Raw genomic sequence first — 20,821 nt, forward strand, 5'->3', positions numbered from 1 at the left:
CCTTTCATAGGACAAATTGAAAAACATGCCACGTCTCGAGGAACGTGCACGTCACTCGCGGAGGTACTATATAAAAAGGATTCATGCACCAATGAAAATATGCATTATTCACTATTCACGTCTGTATTTGTTGTTGCTTCACTTCCTTCTAGCTTTTCGATAATTGACTTGAGCATCCAAAGACCAACGTCAGATATTCCTTCCCTAACTCAACACTGACTGACATTTCTTATTATGCAAAGCAAAACAAATTCTATACGTGATCAACCCAGAAATCACATTCCCAACCAATCATCTCTATGATTTTCAAATAGGATCAACATCCAAGCATTATCTTTTACAATAATGGAAGAAGACAGTAGTACCCCAGGGACCAGCCAACCACGATATAAGAAATAAGATTTTTGACTTCCATTAAGAGTGATGCAACCGTTTTCTCCACAAAAAACATTTTAACAAAAGTTATGGAACTAAAATCAGTGATAGCCTCGGAAGCATGCCAGTTTTGAAATTTCCTTGTGCAATTCACACAAACTATACCTATTCGGAAACTTACATCCACGTATGTTACAAGAAAACTTCCCAAAAGTAAAAACAAGTTAGAGATGCATTCCAGTCGAGTGAAGCCGGTAATATACTGTCATCTAAGTTACAAAAATAATCCTAATTATGGAGCAAGTCAGAGCTGACTAATATGCATTTTCTCTCTATCAAGTATTCAATGCTGATGGACCTCAAGCACCACTGACACCTTGGAAACATACATCTGCAGGTAACTTGAAGCTTAAACAATACATTACCTGAAAATGACAAATGGCAAGAAAAGGTTATGGAACTAAAAAATTGAACACTTATAAAATGTAATAACGTGAAAATGAACATGGATACTTGGGGTGCATAGTAGTGAGCATATTTGCAATGCACTTGTTCCGTCTTGGAAAATAATGATTGGGATGATATTGTAATATTGTAATGGTTTAACAAAATTCACAAACCGTAATATCTAGTTAATGATGTATATCGCCCTATGGGCTGGCATAGTTGCTACTCTCCAACAGTTAGTGATGTCTATATCAACATGAAAAATGTGACATAAAAATGAGTTTTCCATTACGACACATATATTAACTCTGCATCTATTTCTTGAGCAAATACTGGGCAGTAGCACCTTAACTTTATGGTAGGACTTCCACGCCAGGTTTTCTGGATCAGGTGTTACTGTATTACCCATGTAAAAAGCAATTTTTTTTGTTTCAAATTCCACAATATTAAAATTCAACGTCATATCAATACATGATACAAGTCTACAACTTGGGTACCAACTTAGCTACGTCATTTCAATACATGAAACTATTTGGAATAGCTTGAATGGATCTTTCCTACAAGGTTATCAGTGATGCTCCATAATACCAAGATCTACTTTTAAAGCAACAATTGAAGTATATTATACCTTGTTAGGAGCAACATCTCTAACCCGATGAAAAAATGGCTCTGGTATTCTAGTGCTCAAAAAAGCCTCTGCTTTCTGCAAAGGAAATGGCCAATACTTTCTTGATGAATCACAAACGATTAAATCCTACCTAATAATCGAATGCATGGTAGTAAATGGTACAAATTTGTAATCAACTGAACTGCATATGTCAAGGAGCTACTCACTGCTAATGTTGATTCTTTTGTTTCAGTTGTTCGCATGAAGCAGTAGCAGTGGATCCATGGTAAAGGCCCTCTCCATTGTTCCCTCTGAATAAGATCTTTGAAGACATCTACCAGACCATTCACAGTGCATAAATTTATAGAAGTTTATGTATAACTTAAGAAATTTGTAATATTTCACATATAAGCAAGTTAAAATAACCTAAAGCAAACACGAAAAAGAAGCCAAAGTAACATCATTGGCAAATAACCTCAGTGGAAGTGAATTTTTTAAATATTGGTCCATTCATGATTGTTAAGAACCTTAGCTGTTCTGTGTAATTATAGGGCATGTAAACAGCATAGTATAGGCTTGCAAGTTTCTCTAGTAAACCATTACTTATGAACAGGAGACCCTTAAAAAAGTAACAAGCAATGCCATATTTTAATGCTTGAAGCATTGAAGTTTTTGCATACTGGCAACACTTACAATGCAATTTCCATGTGCCACTGAAAGTGAAATCCCAGATGAATAATTAGCTTGGCTATAGGGCACGGACTACTAATAACATGTGACTTTAAGCCACAACAAATAGCTTGGATTGCCATAGCTCGCAAACTACCTGGCCCCAGCATGCAACGAATATGTTGCCCAAATTCAACAAACATTATACAAGAACCACATGCAGAATGTGTCATGGATCAACTCTATGGCTGATCCATAGTCTATGGACGATGAGGGAACTCAAGCTCTCGATAAAATATGTATAAGAAAAGATTATGCAAAGTCAAGAAAAAGTGTGTTATGTTTCATTTCTTCCCTAATATAAATATAACAATTACAAAGACAATAAGAGTAAGATTGTCACAGCTCCTAAGTCCTAATTTTCTATACAAAACAACCACGCATATGATTCTCCAGTGCTCCTACACCCATAATATAAACAACTCACGGATGGGCGTGCCAACCTAATAACTAAACTACTTGAATGCTATCATGGGCTCCTTGTATCTTTGCATCATTGATCCACCAATTCCTATGAGAATAACAGAGATAAAGTTGAGCTGCTGATGGGAACTTGTGCTGAGGTAGCACTTTTGTACTGTCTGGACCTCACAAAGGATGCAACATTAGTTCCCTTCATTTTTGTACTTAAGTGCAAAGCCAATAGACCTCCATCAATTCGAGAGGGTTCCAATTATGACTGGGCGGGATATCAATCAATTCAAAGGATAGGCCATGAGATGGTCATAAAGGTGGCACTACAAGCAAAATAGAATGTCAGGAAAATAGGCATGCGTTATGGTAATTGATAAGGAGTGATCTCAGCCTGTGGGACGCAGCAAAGAAAGTAGGTATCTTACAGAAGGATTGCAAAGAGCACATAACCCAGCTAGTTTACAGATGCAGTCACCACTTCCAAAAGAATCACAGAGAAGGGGCAATCTGAGCACATAATGAAAAAGATGTGTCAGGTGGACAGGTCATCATCCAACCAGCTAACCACACTTTGCCTTGGAGAATTCATATATATATAGAATTGCTATGGTGCGGCCCGCCTGCTGCGGATTCGTGCGCGCCACAACTCAAGGCGTCTCCAATGCATTGGAGTCGCCTTCGTCAGGTTTTTTTTTAACAGGGTTGAGGCGCCTGGATTTGATCCAGGCGCCTCGATTCAATTTTTTTTATTTTTAAAAATCAACAATTCCTTAAAGATGAACACTATACCCTGTGAACATCTAAAATTTTTAATCTTGAACACTATAACCCAAGAGGGAAGCCTGAACCCTAGAGGGAAATTTTATTAGCTTAAACCCATTATAAGCTTAAATCCATTATAACTCAACCCCTAAATCCTACAATCTTAAACCCTAAATCCATATAATATATTCCGTGAACATCTAAAATTTTTAATCTTGAACGCTATAACCCAAGAGAGAAGCTTGAACCTTAGAGGGAAAATCTTATTGGCTCAAACCCATAATAACCCAACTCCTAAATCCTAAAATCTTAAACTCTAAATACATGTAATATACCAAAAAAATAAAAAAACAAAAAAATTAAAAAAAAAACAACTTCGTATTGAATCCAGGTGCCTGGATTCAATCTAGGGCGCGCCCTAGTCCGCATAATCACGCGACATAATGGTTCGCGGCATAGCAAATCATTATATATATATATATATACACACACACACACTTGCACGGAAGCAAACACATAGGACATGCACTAGATTCCATGTTTGGGTATTGTCAATTACCACCGTTTGAGGACTAGGCCACAGTTGGCGTGTGAGCCACCAATCAGCAAGAAGACCTTGAATTTTATGGTCTTAAGTAGAATATAATTAATCCATGATGATCAAGTGAGGGGACACGGGGTATCAATGGGCTGAGAGACCAGTGATTTTTTTACTTTCCATACCCGTACCCATTGGACATATCTAAAGCCATAGCCTTACCATACCAGAGATTGGTACTTCACTATTCTACTGATGCCTGTCTTATGCTTCCAAAGGGGGAAAAACAAAAAGAAAGAAGCATTGAATTCGAAATGCATGAAACATTGAAAATAGCAAACTTAACAGGCGGATCTCAGGTCAACCTACCATCCCAGATTTCTGCAAAAGAAACACAGGAGTGAAATGGCTTCAACAGTTAATGAATAGGAAACATATATATTCATGACACATGACTTCTCTCCAAATTTAAGGATCTTTGAAATATATTACACCAATAGGTTCTAAGCGCTACTGAATTCATGCTCAAGGAAATTGGTAAAAATAATACTCACCTAGAAATTCCAAAGCAGAAGCTGGAAGATTCATGATCACATGATCCACATGTGCCCATGGCCTGGATTCTGTCAAAGGGAGGCCCCTCGTTCGCTTTGTGATATTCCCATTTTCCAGAAACCCTGTTGTCACCAAAAGCATCTTCAGGAAAATGGATCAGAAAAAATTCCCTTACTACTCTAGTAGACTTACAAACTCAACAGGAATTCACAAATGCAATTAGTTGTGCTGGTCATCAGTTGCCACAAGGTACTGATGTTCAAATCCTTTGAGGAATGAAACTGGAGTTCTTAGGTATTAATTCAATTTTAACCAGAATTGTATTCTCATACTTGTATGCCTCTCAAAATCCAAAAGCTAACTCTATGTTTACGAAACTATCTTGCACGTACATAGGAAGTAGCGATAACAATCTCTATCAAAACAGTGTGTCAGGCTCTCAGCAGCAACCCCATAAGTTGAAGTTGCAGCTGATAGCATTGCCGTTGATCTTTAGGTCTAATGACAGTTAAACAGGATGGCTTGATGTTCCACAACAATAAAAATAATAATTATGCTAAACTCAAAACCAAAAAAAGAAATGCCCCATAAACTTCATCCAAAAAAAAGAAAAAACCCTCACCAGTATTATCAAATTGTCTTTTAGTAGTAGAAAATTCATCCTTTGGAGCACGATCCAAACAATTCCGATGATCATTGGATGCATCAAGAGTTTCTTTGGCACCAACTATAAAATGGCAGATAATTACTATCGGAAATCTTGGGGAAATGCATACATGATCATGGTTTAAGTGTCATTTGTAACAAATATCCAACCTTGTTTTTGGCTAGTCAGTAGCGCATTAACATGATCAGCATTTGAAACAGCCCCTGCAGTATTAATTGTGCCCTCGGAACCAGGAAATGTCATCAAATGCTGCATGAAATCTCTTGCATCCATGTTATGTACACAAACATAATCCTCTACCTTGTTGATCTTAGCATTTAGCTGTAGATAACTAGCACTATGTGGATTTAAATCATTGGCAAAAACGAGACAACCTTTTTGAGCTGCTGGAATTGAAAAAGGACCTATTCCAGCAAACATATCACATATTATCTCTCCTCTCTTGAACTGTGAAATCAATCGTATGTGTTCGTGTTCAAGTCTTGAGTTCCAATAGACCAAACTATAATCAAGCCTAAATGTAGCACCATACTGTTTAACCTCAGTGACCATATCTCTTATTCCTGCCAGGACTTCAAAAGTTGGCACTCGAAACTGATTTGTTATGGTCCCAACTTTATTCGCCACAGTCCGAATTCTTGGTTGATTCTTCTGCATGTAAAAGTATATATTAAGTTAACTAAAAGTTGGAAACTCATAAAGGAGAGGATGCATATAGTCATAAAGAATCCTAATAATAAAAAAAGTTCCCCCCAAAGTAACAGAAAAGTCCAGGGACCTAAGCAAAGTTGTAAAATATGACTTAGGATAAATAGTCCCCTGTCTGAAGGCTTCACAATCAAGCCAATAGGTAGTGTGCAAATATCTACAATGATGTCAACCCTCCCCACCCCACAAAAAAATTTTAAAAAAACCTCTAATTCATCAAACACACCAAGCTCTCTAAGCTTGCGCTATGTCATTCAATCCTCCATGCTTACGAATTCACCTTGTTATAGGCTACTGAGCCATCGAACAAACAATTCTCTATGATTGCAACACAATGACTCGATGGTACATGCCCTGGAGCCCACTTCATGTTAGGTCTCTAATCCATCAAATGCACCAAGCTCTCCCAAGCTCACTCTAAGCTATCTGATCTTCCATGCCAACAAGTCCACCTTGTTTCATGTCATCAAGGCATTGAGCAAAAAAACAAATTAATTGCATCAAGTATACAAGCTTCACAAGCTCCATGTGTACTATTCTAAATTGTTGTGCATTATATGTACGCTAACTTAAATCTTATTGACAACCACATCAAAGCATCATGGTTGAATTTGATAACTTCGTTAGCATGTAGAAACGTAGACAAGATGGATAAATACAATAAATCGAGTTGCATAAGACATACATCATAAATAACCTTTGCGATGACGTCCTTGTAAGGAAGTAGGTCATCTGTTAAATTGAGATGTGCAATATGTCCTGTAGATTGAGGAAATACAAGCATTGTTAATACAAGCAAAAAATTGAAGAAAGTAGAAGGGAAACATATTTAATCTACTGAAATCAGCTTTATGAATGACATTTATCTTTAAATTGAACAGGTGCAAGTAGAGTAAATTATGCTAAGGGAAACTTAACTATTGTTTCAAAAGAAGATGGCACCTCCACTCCAGAGGGTAGTATTTGCCTTAAAATATGATCTGCAAAAAGAGAAGACAAACTAACATATGGAAATTGAAGAAGAAGATATGATCAGAAATATCCTCAACCTTCACAATTTAGTTGAATGACTAATGCTGAAAAAATGATATCTAAAGAAAACCAATCCGAAATAATGGTAGCAACAACAAACTACAACAACAAAAAGGACATTCATGAAAAAGGATGGTACCAAATTGATCAAATATTAACATGTTTGTCAACCTATTACTTTGGCATCTTTTTATTTTCTATCCTGAAAATACTATTTACATCAGAGGGCAACCATGCTAAAGATGTTGTTCGCTGCCTTGCCAATTGCCACCTTCCTAATAGGAATGTTTTGTCAAACTTTCTTCCTTGTTGAGAAAGCCTTTGACCAACCATTAGCAATGTAAAAAATGGTGAATTTGACATGGTGCAGTTGTTAGGAAAAAGATCCATTTTTCATTGTCTGAAACGACATGCCTCATACATATCAGGAGAAGCAACATGAAATTTTAATCTATGGCCTCAATCTCTTTCATCTTTAATATAAGTTTGAAGCACAAATTATACAAGTTATTTTGCTTATTCATTGTGCTTCAAACTTATAATTTCATGGCACTACTACACTCCAATAGTTCAGTAGAACATTCAATTATTCATATAACAAGATTGACCTTATAAGGATTGCTAGGAAGAGTCTTCTCCTCTATAATGAGATAAATAGCTCATATTGAGAAAATTGTGTCAATAATAAAACTGGTATCAGGGAACATAAAATTGATAGTGGTGGTGGAAGCGGGCAAGCAAGTAGACACTGAACAGTGGCGGTGCAAGTGGCAGTGACAGCTACTGCAAGTAAAGGCAGCAGCAAAATTAGCACTCAAACTTGCACAAATTCTTCAGCTGCCTCTACCACCCTTGCCTCTGTCATTAGGTATTAACAAAGAGGAGGTGTTTTGAGGAGAGACGGGAAACCTTAGGGATAGAAAATTCTTTCTGTTCTTTATCATACATTGTTGAAACAAAACTAGATGGGAATCTAGCAGCTTGGGAATTTTCAAGTCATTCAGCCTTTCAGGGTCTCCTTGTAAAATAAGGGATAGAATGAGTTGAAAAGAAATATAAGATAGAAGGTTACAGACAAAAAAAAATGAGGAACATAAATCAAAATTTTGAGGAAGAAGATGACAAATACACAATGTCATATAATCTCAAAGCACAACTTGAACAATAAGATCTCAAGGCTCTTACCTTAGGGTAAATGTGTTATACTGTTATTGAAATCTGAATTAACCCAACCAAGTTAAATTATCTTCTTCTCTTCATTTCTCAAGAAAATTGAAAAAGACAATAATCCTTAAAGGTATTCGCAGAGACAAACACATGGAGCTAAAATTAACGATCATCACAAACTACGGATAAAACTAGGATTTGACCAAAGAAACATGGGCCCCATGTAACTTACCAACGCCCCAATAAGAATATCCTAATGTTAATTCATGTGGCACTGCTTCAATGTTGCAAATGTCCTTAAGTGAATCCAGCAGATGACTTGGAATTTCAGATAGATCTGTAATTGAAATAAGACAAAACTGTCAATTTTAATTCATGAGATGATGCTGGTATAGAAGGCCTTAGACTGCCTGCAATTAGTAATGCCTGCAAATACTGATTGCAGGCAAAGAAAATGGTGTAAATGATATTATTAACTAGGGTGTCTAGGTGCATGTAAATGAAACTCATATTTGCAATGGGCATTCTCATATATGACAAAATTATAATACATTAAGATATTTGATATTGACATTCTTGTTCTTTTTATACTTTTAATTCCAGAGAAAAAACTATAACATTATGCTAGAATAGGCACGTCTTTAAACAAGAGTATAATAACAATTAATAATATATATTTTTGCCAGTTATTTTAAATCTTCATTAAAAAAAGATCTTTTGTTACTATTAAAGTACCTTTTAATTTAATATTGTTGATAACATCTTATTGATGTGAACCATGTAAACAAAGTTAAAATGGCATATTCAAATATTTGAATGTTTGTTTTAAATTCGATAATAATCATTGTAGTCAGGCTGTACTACTGTACAAATCATGTCCTTCTGTGAATTCTATGCAAGACTAGTAGAAATTTCAATATTTTGTGAAAAAATGACGTGCTAGTAATATTATATATATTTTTTTATTCTAATACTCTCATTATTTTATGAATTTATAAGGAAAATGAAATCAGAGTTAAAAAATGAATATTATATATATATATATATAGGATTGATATGCTGCGCGCCTGCAAAGTGCGCGACTGTGCGCGACTTGCCTTCCTGATCGGTCACCAATCCGATCAGGGAACCTCCTGATCGGTCTCTGGACCGATCAGGAGGTTCCTGATCGGTCTGTAGACCGATCAGAAAATGATCGGTTCCCTGATCGGTCTCTGGACCGATCAGGAGGTTCAGGAAGGCAAGTCGCGCACTGGGCAGGCGCGCAGCATATCAATCTTGTATATATATATATATATATATATATATATATATATATATATATATATATATATATATGGTGTTATTTAGTTCAACGTGTGAGTGATATTACATGGTAGTAAAATCCAACACGTAGGAATTCTCAGAATAGACAACTTTCTATATCCTAACTACAATGGATTTACAAATAGAAATTCGTATGCAGACCCAAAATGCCTGTAAACAAATCAATGTGTAGCAAATCCTAATTTTAACTGCCCATTTGTAGGCAGAACCAAATAAACTCATAGTGGAACCAGCCGAGCTACATGTAAATGAAGAAATAAATTACCAAGCGACCACCATTTGATTGCATATTTGTAACAGTTGCTTGTTTCTTGAAAGTACAATAGCTATGGTTGTTGAAAGAAAACCCAACATAGCCCCATCTTTTATTCAGGAAAATCTTAACCAAAGTTTACACATTCTTGTGATTCCTAGGATTAGGCAATAGTAACTGTTTTTCCTTGAAAACTAGATGCAGTAAGATAACCATGCACAAGGTGTTTTGACCCAGCATACATGGAAAAGTTATGTAAATGGAAGGAAAAATAATGAAGTAGATAACTACAAAAGGCAACTAATCTTTGATAGATAGGCGAGCAAAGAGTCCACTTTGATCAAAGACTATGTTATGATTAAAGAAGTGTTATCAAAGAATATGTGAAATGATGAAATAATTACCCCTATAGATGTTAATAAATAGTCATATAGAGTTGAAACCTATTTACCACCTTGGGGTATAAATTTAGATCTACAACTACAAGTTCTGCATGTATATATGCATACACAAGGCCAACAGAAAATAATAAAAAAAGATTGCAAGTTGTATCTAGTTCTAACCCTAGATTTAGAGCTATATGAGCAACTAAAGCCCAGTGGAAATAGACCCAAAAAAAATTACAAAAATGAGTGGATCGATTAAGTAATCAATATGCAAAATCTTCTTCTGTTCTTCATATTTGAACAAATTCCAGGAAAATTTATTTAATATCAATTCTAGGTGATGCTCCTGATTGGATCCTTAGACCGCACCAATTAAAAGGTAGAAGGTTCTACAGCACTAAAATTTTACCTAATCAAACAATAAAGCAGTTTAATCAGGTTAAGTCTTGTAAAACATAACTAGGAGAATACTAGAAATGGATTATTCAGTTACAAAAATGTAGACAAACTTTAAAGCAAATTGACTGGATTATGAAGCTGAATTAGATATAAAGCCTCACCAGGATTTTGAATACTTTCAGATAGAATGATTAATCGGTTTTTCTCGCTAGTTGGATCCTCAACAATGGGTTTAATACGCACTTTATCAATCAAGTATCTGCATAAAGAAGAAAACATGTCACCAGCTAGTTCAACAAAGTAAAAGAAATAATTTTTTTCAAATAATTTTTTCATATGTTACATGTTGGCATAATGTTGGCCTAAGAATTAATTCCTTTGCGATGGTCATCCATGTAGTTCATAAATTTTATCATACCTTTTGTGTTATTATACATATAAAAGGGAAACATTTTGTACGTATGTGATAATTCATGATTAAATCATTAGCATTATCAAAGAATCAGTTAGTTTAATTATGATATTGGATCTATTGAACCAGCCAACGCATTGTAAGTAGCAAATAGCATGATGGAACACACTGAAAACGTCATTCTGAAACAAAGCTGTAAAAAGAATATCAAGTTTCAATTTATTCTCAAAGATATATTGGCGATTACCTTAGAGTCATTTACATAATTTCTGAAAATATGGCATCCCCAATTTATATTTTAAGCATTACCAATCATGATCAGCATTTATCTATTTCACGATCAGTTTTCCTCTTATTTTTTTGAAAATGCATAGGCGCCTACTACTGAGTCCATCAGGCTGCTATTTTTTGCTTCTTTAGCTAGCCATCAGCAAGAGTAAGTTGATTCAAAGTACAGTATGATTGAAAGCCATGAATAACGAACCCCTAAGGCCTAAACAACTATACTTTGTCCTCTAATTTCAAATTGCTGGCTTTTTTCTATCTAAGCGACTATTCTAAGCTATACAAGAGTTCTTTCAGAAGGTAAATAGGACTCAGTTGGCTAACCACACTTATTTCAACTTTCTCATTCTAAGGTTTATTACATAGCTAACATAACACTAATATACAATCCAAAGACACTGTATACTCCAATCTAATGTTTTGAACTCTATAATCTTGGTAGATTGCGTGAACGCTCCTTTTATTATCCTTCCATTCCATGAACCAGAAAAGGCCCATCCACCGTTCCAGATGGGAGCAATTAAATAGGATTAAAAAACGTAGAAATCCAGAGATTTCGGGGATTTACTGACCCGCTTAGTAGACGGCTGACGGTTACGCAATGCTCCCGGGGTATCCTTAAAGCCCAAAGCTGGAGCTTGACGTCGAACCTGCTCTCGTCCAACAACTGCAAAGACGAGCAGTTCCCTTCCGAGAAGGGTTTCTTTGAATCTCCGGAATAACAGAACCCATCTGGTGCTGAGCTGAAGGAATCGTGACCGGCCGTTGTTTGGGCGGTACAATGGGTGGAAGCCTCGCTGATAGACTGGAGCATATCCTCCGCCGCGTCAACCATGACCGCCAGCGAACTTAAACGTGGCTACGTAACCCTATTTACTCTCTGAACGAGCCAAAAGTAACTGAGCATGCCCTCGAACAGAAACTCCCTAATCGATGCGTGGCGTAGTGTAGAGACCACCGCACGATCTTTCCGCTTGTGACGGTTCCGTCGACGGTGAGAGATGTCGGAACGACGACTGAGTCGAGAACGAGGTTGTGACGGCGCTTAAGCTGATAACACGCTCAGCGTTACCAGGGTGGGAGATGATGTTGGTGAAATCCAAGGCTAGAGCCTTGGGTGATCGAGCTTGGCGGCGGAGGAAAGCCGGGACAACGCCCGGCCCCTAAATCTGGTGACGGCCAGGGCCTCATTAGATCGACGGCTAGATTGCCACAACATCAATCGCAAGGTCAAGGATCCTGGAGACCTGGACCAGTCTTTGGTAGATGGACTATAGCCTATGTATCAAACAGGTAAGGTCTAATTTACCCATCAATAAATTTACAGGGCCTTCTTGGTAAGAATTCTGGATCAGAAAATCACTCCTCCAAAATTAAGTCAAAGTAATCATCCAATAGAAAAATAAATAATAGAAAATTCAAAACCAATATTTTCGAGTTCAACATTTTAAAACGGCCATTTACTCTTTAATTTTACATATTACCAAAAAAAAAACAAAAAAACCGTACACAATTTAGAATTAATCAAATCATCATACCCCTTCATATTTTTTTTTCATAATATCCTTCTCCCTTTATTTTTTTCAAAAAAAAAAAATCTGCCAACCCTACTCTTTCATCTCCGTTCCCTCCATCACCGAAGCACCGATAACGATTATCCGTCTTCATCCCTTCGTCTTTGTCAAGCAGCGCAAAGAGACATGATAAGTCGACAATGGCGGTCAACTCCATCAATTTTAAAAGAACACTAGGGTAATTTTTCATCACCATTTCATCTTAACTTCATTCACTCTCTTTTCATGATCCTCACGTCATTACGTTGTATTTTTTCTTTAATTTTTTAGTATTTAGTGTTTTTTTATTTATTGTTATTGTTAGGTAAAATTTGATGAGTTGGAGAATTTGATCACAATAGAAGGATAAAATGAGCATTTTTGAATGATGAGATTAATTTTGTCGATTCTTTATCAGACGACTCTAATAGTAAGAATGTAAATGTGTCCTTGATAACGAAATAAGTTTTTGATTTTAGATTAAACATTTAAAGTTTGTGTAGCTAATGGTATAAAATTAATTTCATACTAAAAATCTATATTTTTAATATGTAAATTACTTTTCCCACCTCTGAAAGTCCACCCCCCTCTCTCTCCTCTATTAAATGACTTTTTCACCCCTCCTTCTTTAAATAACAAATTATTTTTTATTTATTTTATTTATTTCTTTAAATTTTTTTCAGTTGAATTTACTTTTTTAATTTTATTTTTTTAATAAATTTTGTTTATTATTTTTTCATCAAATTTTTTTATTTTTTATCCATATTTTACTTTTAATTTTTTTTATAAATAATAACTCCTAAAATATACTATTTTTTAAAAAATAAAAAATTACAAGAGATCAATCCTCTATTCCAATATCACCTGCACTTGTTCCCACTCATCGCCATCGGCGCAATCAGCGTCAAAATTTGGCCAGATCTGAGCAGACTTTTCTTCACCGTCGATTTGAGTCCCTTCTCAGATTCGGTCGAATACCGATGTTGATCGTGTCAATGGTGATCCTCCTGAGTTCACCTTCCCCCTAGGGTATAGTTCTGGTCGGGACGACGATTAGAGGTCGCCGATAGTGGGCTGAGACGACGAGTGGAACACGAGGACAGAGAAAATTAAGAACATAGAATCCGATCTCAGATTATAAATATGATATTCTTGTCGAAAAAATACTTAATAAAAAACAAAAAAAAAATTGGAATAAAAAAATAGTATAAAGGTAAATAATATGATGGAGCTGGAAGAGAGTGTGTGTGGAATGTGAAAATATATAATTAAAAAATAAATAAAATATTAAAAAATTATACTATTTTTTTAATATTAAATAAATATTATTTACCATGATAAATATATAATAAAAAATTATTTAAAAAGAATAAAATTGATTAAAAATGATAAAAAAGAACTGATTAAAAAATAAAACTGTTAAAAAAAATTGATAAAAAAACTGATTAAAAAGAAATAAAAATTTGTAAAAAAAAATCATAGACGTTGAATAAGGGATATAAAAGTCAAAAAATGGGTGAGACTGAGAGGTGAGGGTGTCAGGGGAGAGGGGAAAAGCAGGTCTCTTTTAATATAATATTGATATAATTTTTATGATATCAAAATCTTTGATATAGTATGTAAAATTTAATATACCATATCGAATTTGCCCGAATTAAAATCCGTAATTTTTTCCACTTAAAATCACATTTTTTATGCATTAAAATATGTGATTTTTTCCTCTTAAATTCACATATTTTTTCTTAAAATCTGCTATTTTATGCATTAAAATCTGTGATTTTTTATACCTTAAAATCTGTTATTGTTTTCTTTTATTAAACTATCAACATCCATTTCACGGTAGGATTTATTGTCAGCAAAATATTTTTGACACCAGCATAATTTTATCTTAGTTTTTATTTATATATTGATGTGTACTCCATTAAGCATTTGTTTTAAAAAAAAACATACTATTCAATTTTTCTTAATATTACTTAACCATAGATGATCTCTTTTTCCGCTCGAGCTGTTCGTTTCAATCATCCTTTCAAGTATAAAATCATACTTTATAATTAAAAAAATTAAAATAAATTTTTTAAAATGTTGGTATAGAAAGCATCCGACGATCGAATCTATATTTTGATTATGGCAAACGGTTCAAAGTTAAGGTGTTTTATTTACTAATATGTTGAATAAATGTTACAGGAAAAGTTCTAAGTGTACTTAGGTAAAAGTTCTAGCTGCGGTTAGGCAGATGGAAAACCCTAGAGGACAGTAACCCTAGGTCATAGGGGGCGGTAACCCTATGCAGAAAGCCTTCGCGGGTTGAGGTCTTCGGACAAAAATCCTAGGGGGCGGTAACCCTAGGTTGAAATCCTGATGTCACGACCGGGTGGAATACTGGACGGGTCATAGACCGGACGTCCAACATGAAGACCGGAAGACTCGAGCGCCGAGCAAAAGTCCAGTCGATCTGGAGAACTAAAACAGGTAAACTCTCCTGAATGGAGTAGGTAAGGGCGCGTTCCCCGGAAGAGGGAACAGTAGGCATTGGTTCTACCTAAGGTTTCCGATTGGAAATCTGAAGTCAGAACCGGACAGCCCGGAGACTGTCAAATACTACTTTTACTATATTTTATGTGCGCTAACTTTATCTTGTAGGGTATGTGTGTGTTTTGTGGACTGACGTGTCTTGCAGGGACAAAGGAGCAAGTCTAGCCCCGGATGAACAGTGTCCAAGGCGCCTCCATGGAGTTTGGAGGCGCCTCAGGTGCAAAGCAGAAGTTGGCTGCGAAGAGGAGCTAGAGGCGCCTTGAACCATTGAGTGGAGGCGCCTTGGATAAGCATGGAGGCGCCTTCAAGAGGATGAGTTCGACCAGTTCAGTTCTGATCCACGCGGCTGACTCGGCATGTTGGAGGCGCCTTGGATGGTGTTTGAGGCGCCTTAAGCAGTGTATAAAAGGAGGTTTCGAGCAACAGGTTTGATCATCAGTTCTCAAGTGTTCCTTCCTCCAAGTGCTGCTAACAAGACAACTCAGAAGTGCTACGACAAGTTCCCGACGACCAGAAGCTTCAAGATTTCCAGTTTGTGTCGTCGGTATAGTTTTCCTTTATTACACTTGTAATACACAATTGTACTTATTTCCGATATTATAGTTGTTGCCCATCGAAAGTGATCAACGATCGCGTGCCTTAGAGTAGGAGTCGACCAAGGCTCCGAACCAAGTAAATCTTGGCGTCCCTTGTGTTTGTTATTTTTGTTTATTCCGCTGCGTTATTCGAGTTTTACGATTCCGAAACGAGTGAAAGCCACGAGCGTTATTCACCCCCCCTCTAGCGTGGTCTCGATTCAACAAGAAATACCTCCATTCGGCGTTTTTAGTGTACGAACTCCCCCTTGAACTTTGTCAAGTAGAAGATTGGTCTAACCATCAATTTCTTTATTTTGGTCGGTGGTTTGTCCTTCTGAAAGGTCCTCACTCTGATATCAATTATAGATCCCGGTGCATCCAGCAAAAGGATGAATGACCTAAAATTATAAAAATATTCTTCTCGAAGCTTTCAACTTAAGTTAATATAAATATTTCAATAAACGAAACTAAAATGTATAAAAAGTAAATATGAGATAAAAGATTTACTTGGTTTGTAACTGGGGAGGTTGCTCATCCAAGGTAAATGAAACTCAAGTAGCAAACTCCTTTTTTGACATGAGTTAGAGGCGGAGAAACCTCGTACAAGACATTGACGGTACAAAATTTGAAGAATAAAGTAAAGAACTTGAATATAGAAAGTGTTGTGCTTAATGAAGAAGATCATAGCTCTATTTATAGCTCATTAGTCGAAACTAGCTGTTTACTGACATAGCAACTCTGGGCGCTTGAACCCTCCCTGGGCACCCCCAGTTATGCGCCTTATATGCTCGCAACGACTACGCAACGGTGCGATGATAAAGTTTTATCATGGTTTGGGCGCCCGGAGTGCTACTGACGTGGACTCAACGATGATCCATAGCTCCGAGGTGCTTGTTCGGCACCACACTAGTCTCGGGGTGCTTGTTCGGCACCACACTAGTCTCGGTTCCCAGACTAGCTCTGGGCGCCCGGACTCCGAGCGCGTTGACTTTTTCTAGGCGTTTGGACTTAGTCAACTCATGTTGACTTTGTCCGATTTTCTGCTCCGATCACTTGGGTGATTTTCCGGCCATCCAGAGTTGAACTCACCCGAACCCAACTCCGGCCTTCTCTCCTCGAGCAGTCTTCCGCTCCGACTTCTCATCCCTCAGAAGCGTTGCGCGCTTCCTTTTAGCTTGCTCCACCAACATACTCTTCCATAGTTTCTCGTCCCTCGGATGCACCGAGTCCATCGACTTGATTCCCGTGTCATCCTTCTTGTCCATCGCATCTTCTGCTTGATTTCTTGCATTCCTAAGTCCCTGCACACTCAAACACAAGACATCAAATACGCAGGACCTAACTTGATTTGGTTGATCACATCAAAACTAATATGGGGTACTTACAGAAGGTATGTAAAAGGTAGTAAATAACTAGGGTTGTAAACAAGGCAAGTCGAGCTAAGCTTTGGGGTATCAAGGTTGTTTGATAAGCTAACTGAGTCAATCCGAGTTGAGCCTAAAATGAACCAAGTTTTTGAAATGATTGTTTAAGCTTGGTTTGTTTTATTTTTGATGAGATTGAGCTTGGCTTGTTTAAATGTTATTGAGCTTTCAATTTAAGCTTGGCTTAAGTTTGGTTCATTTAGATGTTATCGAGCTTTCAATTTAAGCTTGGCTTAAGCTTGGTTTGTTTAGATGCAATCGAGTTCTCAATCAAACTTGTTTGATTGTTTAAAACTGTTGTTTGCTTGATTGGTTCTTGAACTGGATAATTCAAACTTACTTGTTTATTTTAAAGATATTTTTTTTTTGTATATTTAATTAATATGTTGATAAGAGTTTTATTAATAAACATGGTTCACAAATATTGTTCATGAAAGTTGTTTGTGAATATTATTCATGAATGTTGTTCACGAACTTTAACGAGCTAAACACATATGTGTTCAAGATTATTTGTTTAGTTTAACAAGTTGTTTAAGCCTCTTTATTTAATCGATTTTGTATGTATTGACCAAATATAAATAATTTCTTACTAAGCTGAATACCAAGTTTAGTCATAAACATTTGATTCATTTATAATCCTATTTGATTCATTTATAATCCTATAAATAACATATAGTCCAAATAGGAGATTTTTTTTCTAACTACATAAGAGAATCAACCCTTGTAGATTGTTAGAACGAGTCAAGGTACGAGTTAATTAATAGAAGGATATAAACTAGGGACGGATCCAGAATTTAAATTAGGGGAGGCTTGAAGTTAATATAATAAATTATATATCATTAAAAAATATAATAGATTATATATATGTATAACAAAAAAGTCATTACATTATTCTATTCAACAAAGTTATGCTCTATGAGATTTTAAAACATAAAATTCATCTATAATAGAATCTACATCTATATCCTTAACTAAATCTCATTCAATATAGAGTGTTAAACAATCTTAAAGAAAATCATTTGTACATCTATATTCAATTTTTCTCTTTTTCCTCTTTAGATTGGACATGCATCACATTATCAATATGTTGCGAGGATCTCGCCAAATTTTCAACCTTTCTTTCACACATAGTATGAAGTGAAGAAGTTGTAGAACCAATATGGGCAAGAAATGCACATGTTTTTCCTTGGTTTACCCTTTTTCAATTGTCAAATCCTTTATTTAACTAGTGCTGAGATATTAGATGAATTAACATCATTCAGGAAACGAAAACACTAAAAGCAATATGCCTTATTTGTTGAAGGCGAATACTCTAACCAATGAAATTTCTGAAACCATGTTTTTTGAAACTAACGATTCTGACTTCCAAATTTTATAGCCAGATACTCCAACATATCTAGTTGATAAGGCCCCATTTTTAGATATGAACGTCTTATCTCATCTCGTACATTGATATGATATTCATATATCTGTTTTCTTTTTCCCAGATCTCGTTCAATACAAATAGAGGATGATTGATGGTCATCGCTTGAAGAGGAAATTGAAGGAATTTGGACACTAAGAATCAGATGACTTTCACTATATTGATGTTGCCTTGTAGGGACAGTTGGAATTGAAGTGCTTTCACTTGTTTAATGATATCTTTTTTTAAAGTAAGAGGCTATCGTTTTTCCTTTCTTCACAACAGATTGGTGTTCCATTGTAAAATAATTCAAATTATATCTCTAAATAAATAATGAAATAACAATAGAATAAATAAACAATTAAGAGTAGTAGTAGACATGCTAATAAAATAGACAAAATCAAAATCAAGTGACTAATCACATAAAACCAAGACAAGGCATAATGCCACGTCTAAATATCTAATTTATGTGGCCAAGGAAAAAAAGATTATTTATTATTCTAGGCTTTAAATCTTATGGCATCCTAAATATCTATCCACTAAAAGAGACAACCATCAAACCACGTGTCCTATGATCATCTGAAACAGATGTAACTATTAAATCACGAAGAAAAATGAGGACAAGAAGATGGACACTTTTAAAATCCGATTAAGATGAAAATGAAAACAAATAAATTAGGGTTGACCTTTCTTCCGCTGCCGATGATGGTAGACGTCGACGCTTCCTAGATCCAGGCCCTTCGTGGCTTCGCCGATTCCTGATAACTCAACGGAGGGTTTAATCATCAATTTATAGAGATGTGCAACACTACAGGATCTGCACTAAGCCAATAATCCAAAATTAATTAAACTCACATTGTATCTCTCCTTAAAAATAAATTTTAGATGGGGCAACAGGGCTGGGCTATAGCCCAGTATTGCCTCTCTGACATAAACCATGAAAAAAAACAAAGTAACTAAATTTAAATTATATTAATAATCTACTATAAATAATAAATATTGTACATTAATTTAAAACTAACACTGTATAAAGAAATTTAAGGAAAAATATAAAAAGAATATTTAGTAATTTTAATTAAAAAAAATATTACACTTAACTAAAATTATAACTACACAACGATATTTAAAAAAATAAAAATAAAACAACAATTAATGCATTTGTTGACATATTGCTACCGGACTAAACCTCTAATTTACGCTAAACTTATCTCGGTAGGATATTTATATTGTCATCCAAGTATCCACGGTTTAATTCCTAACTGATGTGGATATATTGAATGACATAGGAGTAATTAGGGGAGAAAAGAGGGTGTTTTGGTCATTCGACGGGAGCCCTTTTAGGGCACCGTGCATCACGTTCGAAAAGGGGGGCTGGTCTTAGGCTCCGACGCCGCTAATAGATCCAGCTCTTCATATGAAGACTTGGTCAACACAGAAGCCATCTCGGCACACCCCCCCCCCCTCTGGGACGTCGCGACTTGGTCAACGTTCTCGCCACCTCACCCGGCGGTCCGTCTGACTCAGATTCCGCACATGATCAATTTGGCGCCGTCTGTGGGAATCTTCTCCACCTGTTCTGGAACGTGAAGATGGACGACGTCGGGAGGTTCTTTGCTATTATCACAGTCCTGGAGGATCCCGACGAGCATATTATCTTCTACCCTCACTCCACGAGTATTCGGGAGTCGAGGGATTGAGTTGGAACTTCAGTTGGTCGATAGATTAGTTTTTCCATTATATTTTTTCCATGACTCCACGGGTATTCGGGAGTCAAGGGACCGAGACAAACCCTTAGTCGGTTGTCACGGCTCCCCGATTAGGTACATTACATGCTTTGTTTCCTTTTTACGGTTATAGGAGCTGCTATAGCCCCCTGATAAGAGAGTAAGATCCTGGTTCTTTGATCAAAGACTAGGGCCTTCGATTTTTGATCGAACACTAGGGGCCCAGCTCTCCGATCAGATATTAGGGACATAGCTCCCCGCTCATACACTAGGGACACAACTCCACCGATCACTAACTCGCAATACAACTTCCCGATCAGGATCTAGAGGTCTCGCTCTTTGATTACAGGCTAGGGGCCTTACTCTCCAATCAGGGACCAAGGGCCCAGCTCCCCGATTAGGTGTGTTATAGGTTCTGCACCCTTCGCCATGAGGCTCTGCAGCCTCTGACTGCTATAGGCTCTGCACCCTTCACCATGAGGCTCTACATCCTCTTACTACTACAGGCTCTGCACCCTCTTACTGCTATAGGCGCTTCACTCTATT

At 36.3% G+C, this 20,821-nt stretch overlaps 1 protein-coding gene across 3 annotated transcripts; it reads right to left on the reverse strand.

Annotated features, from left to right (window-relative positions):
* Positions 1 to 389: 389 nt before the first annotated feature.
* LOC122000883 (tRNA (guanine(37)-N1)-methyltransferase 1-like) lies at positions 390 to 12,246 on the reverse strand. Of its 3 annotated transcripts, none has more exons than XM_042555377.1 (11): positions 11,635 to 12,246; positions 10,527 to 10,624; positions 8,234 to 8,338; positions 6,720 to 6,782; positions 6,500 to 6,561; positions 5,244 to 5,745; positions 5,050 to 5,154; positions 4,427 to 4,549; positions 1,657 to 1,763; positions 1,451 to 1,525; positions 390 to 800 (listed from the first exon to the last, which is right to left on the reverse strand). In XM_042555377.1, exons 1-11 carry the CDS (start codon positions 11,895 to 11,897, stop codon positions 735 to 737), a joined length of 1,569 nt encoding a protein of 522 aa, XP_042411311.1. In that variant the 5' UTR covers positions 11,898 to 12,246; the 3' UTR covers positions 390 to 734. The 3 variants fall into 3 exon arrangements, with proteins under 3 accessions (XP_042411311.1, XP_042411310.1, XP_042411312.1); XM_042555376.1 differs by having other exon boundaries at positions 6,488 to 6,561; positions 11,635 to 12,245; XM_042555378.1 differs by lacking the exons at positions 390 to 800; positions 1,451 to 1,525 and having other exon boundaries at positions 1,686 to 4,253; positions 6,488 to 6,561.
* Between the last annotated feature and the right edge of the window lie 8,575 nt (positions 12,247 to 20,821).

Source organism: Zingiber officinale, chromosome 7A (genome assembly GCF_018446385.1).
Source record: "Zingiber officinale cultivar Zhangliang chromosome 7A, Zo_v1.1, whole genome shotgun sequence".
Lineage (NCBI taxonomy): Eukaryota > Viridiplantae > Streptophyta > Magnoliopsida > Zingiberales > Zingiberaceae > Zingiber > Zingiber officinale.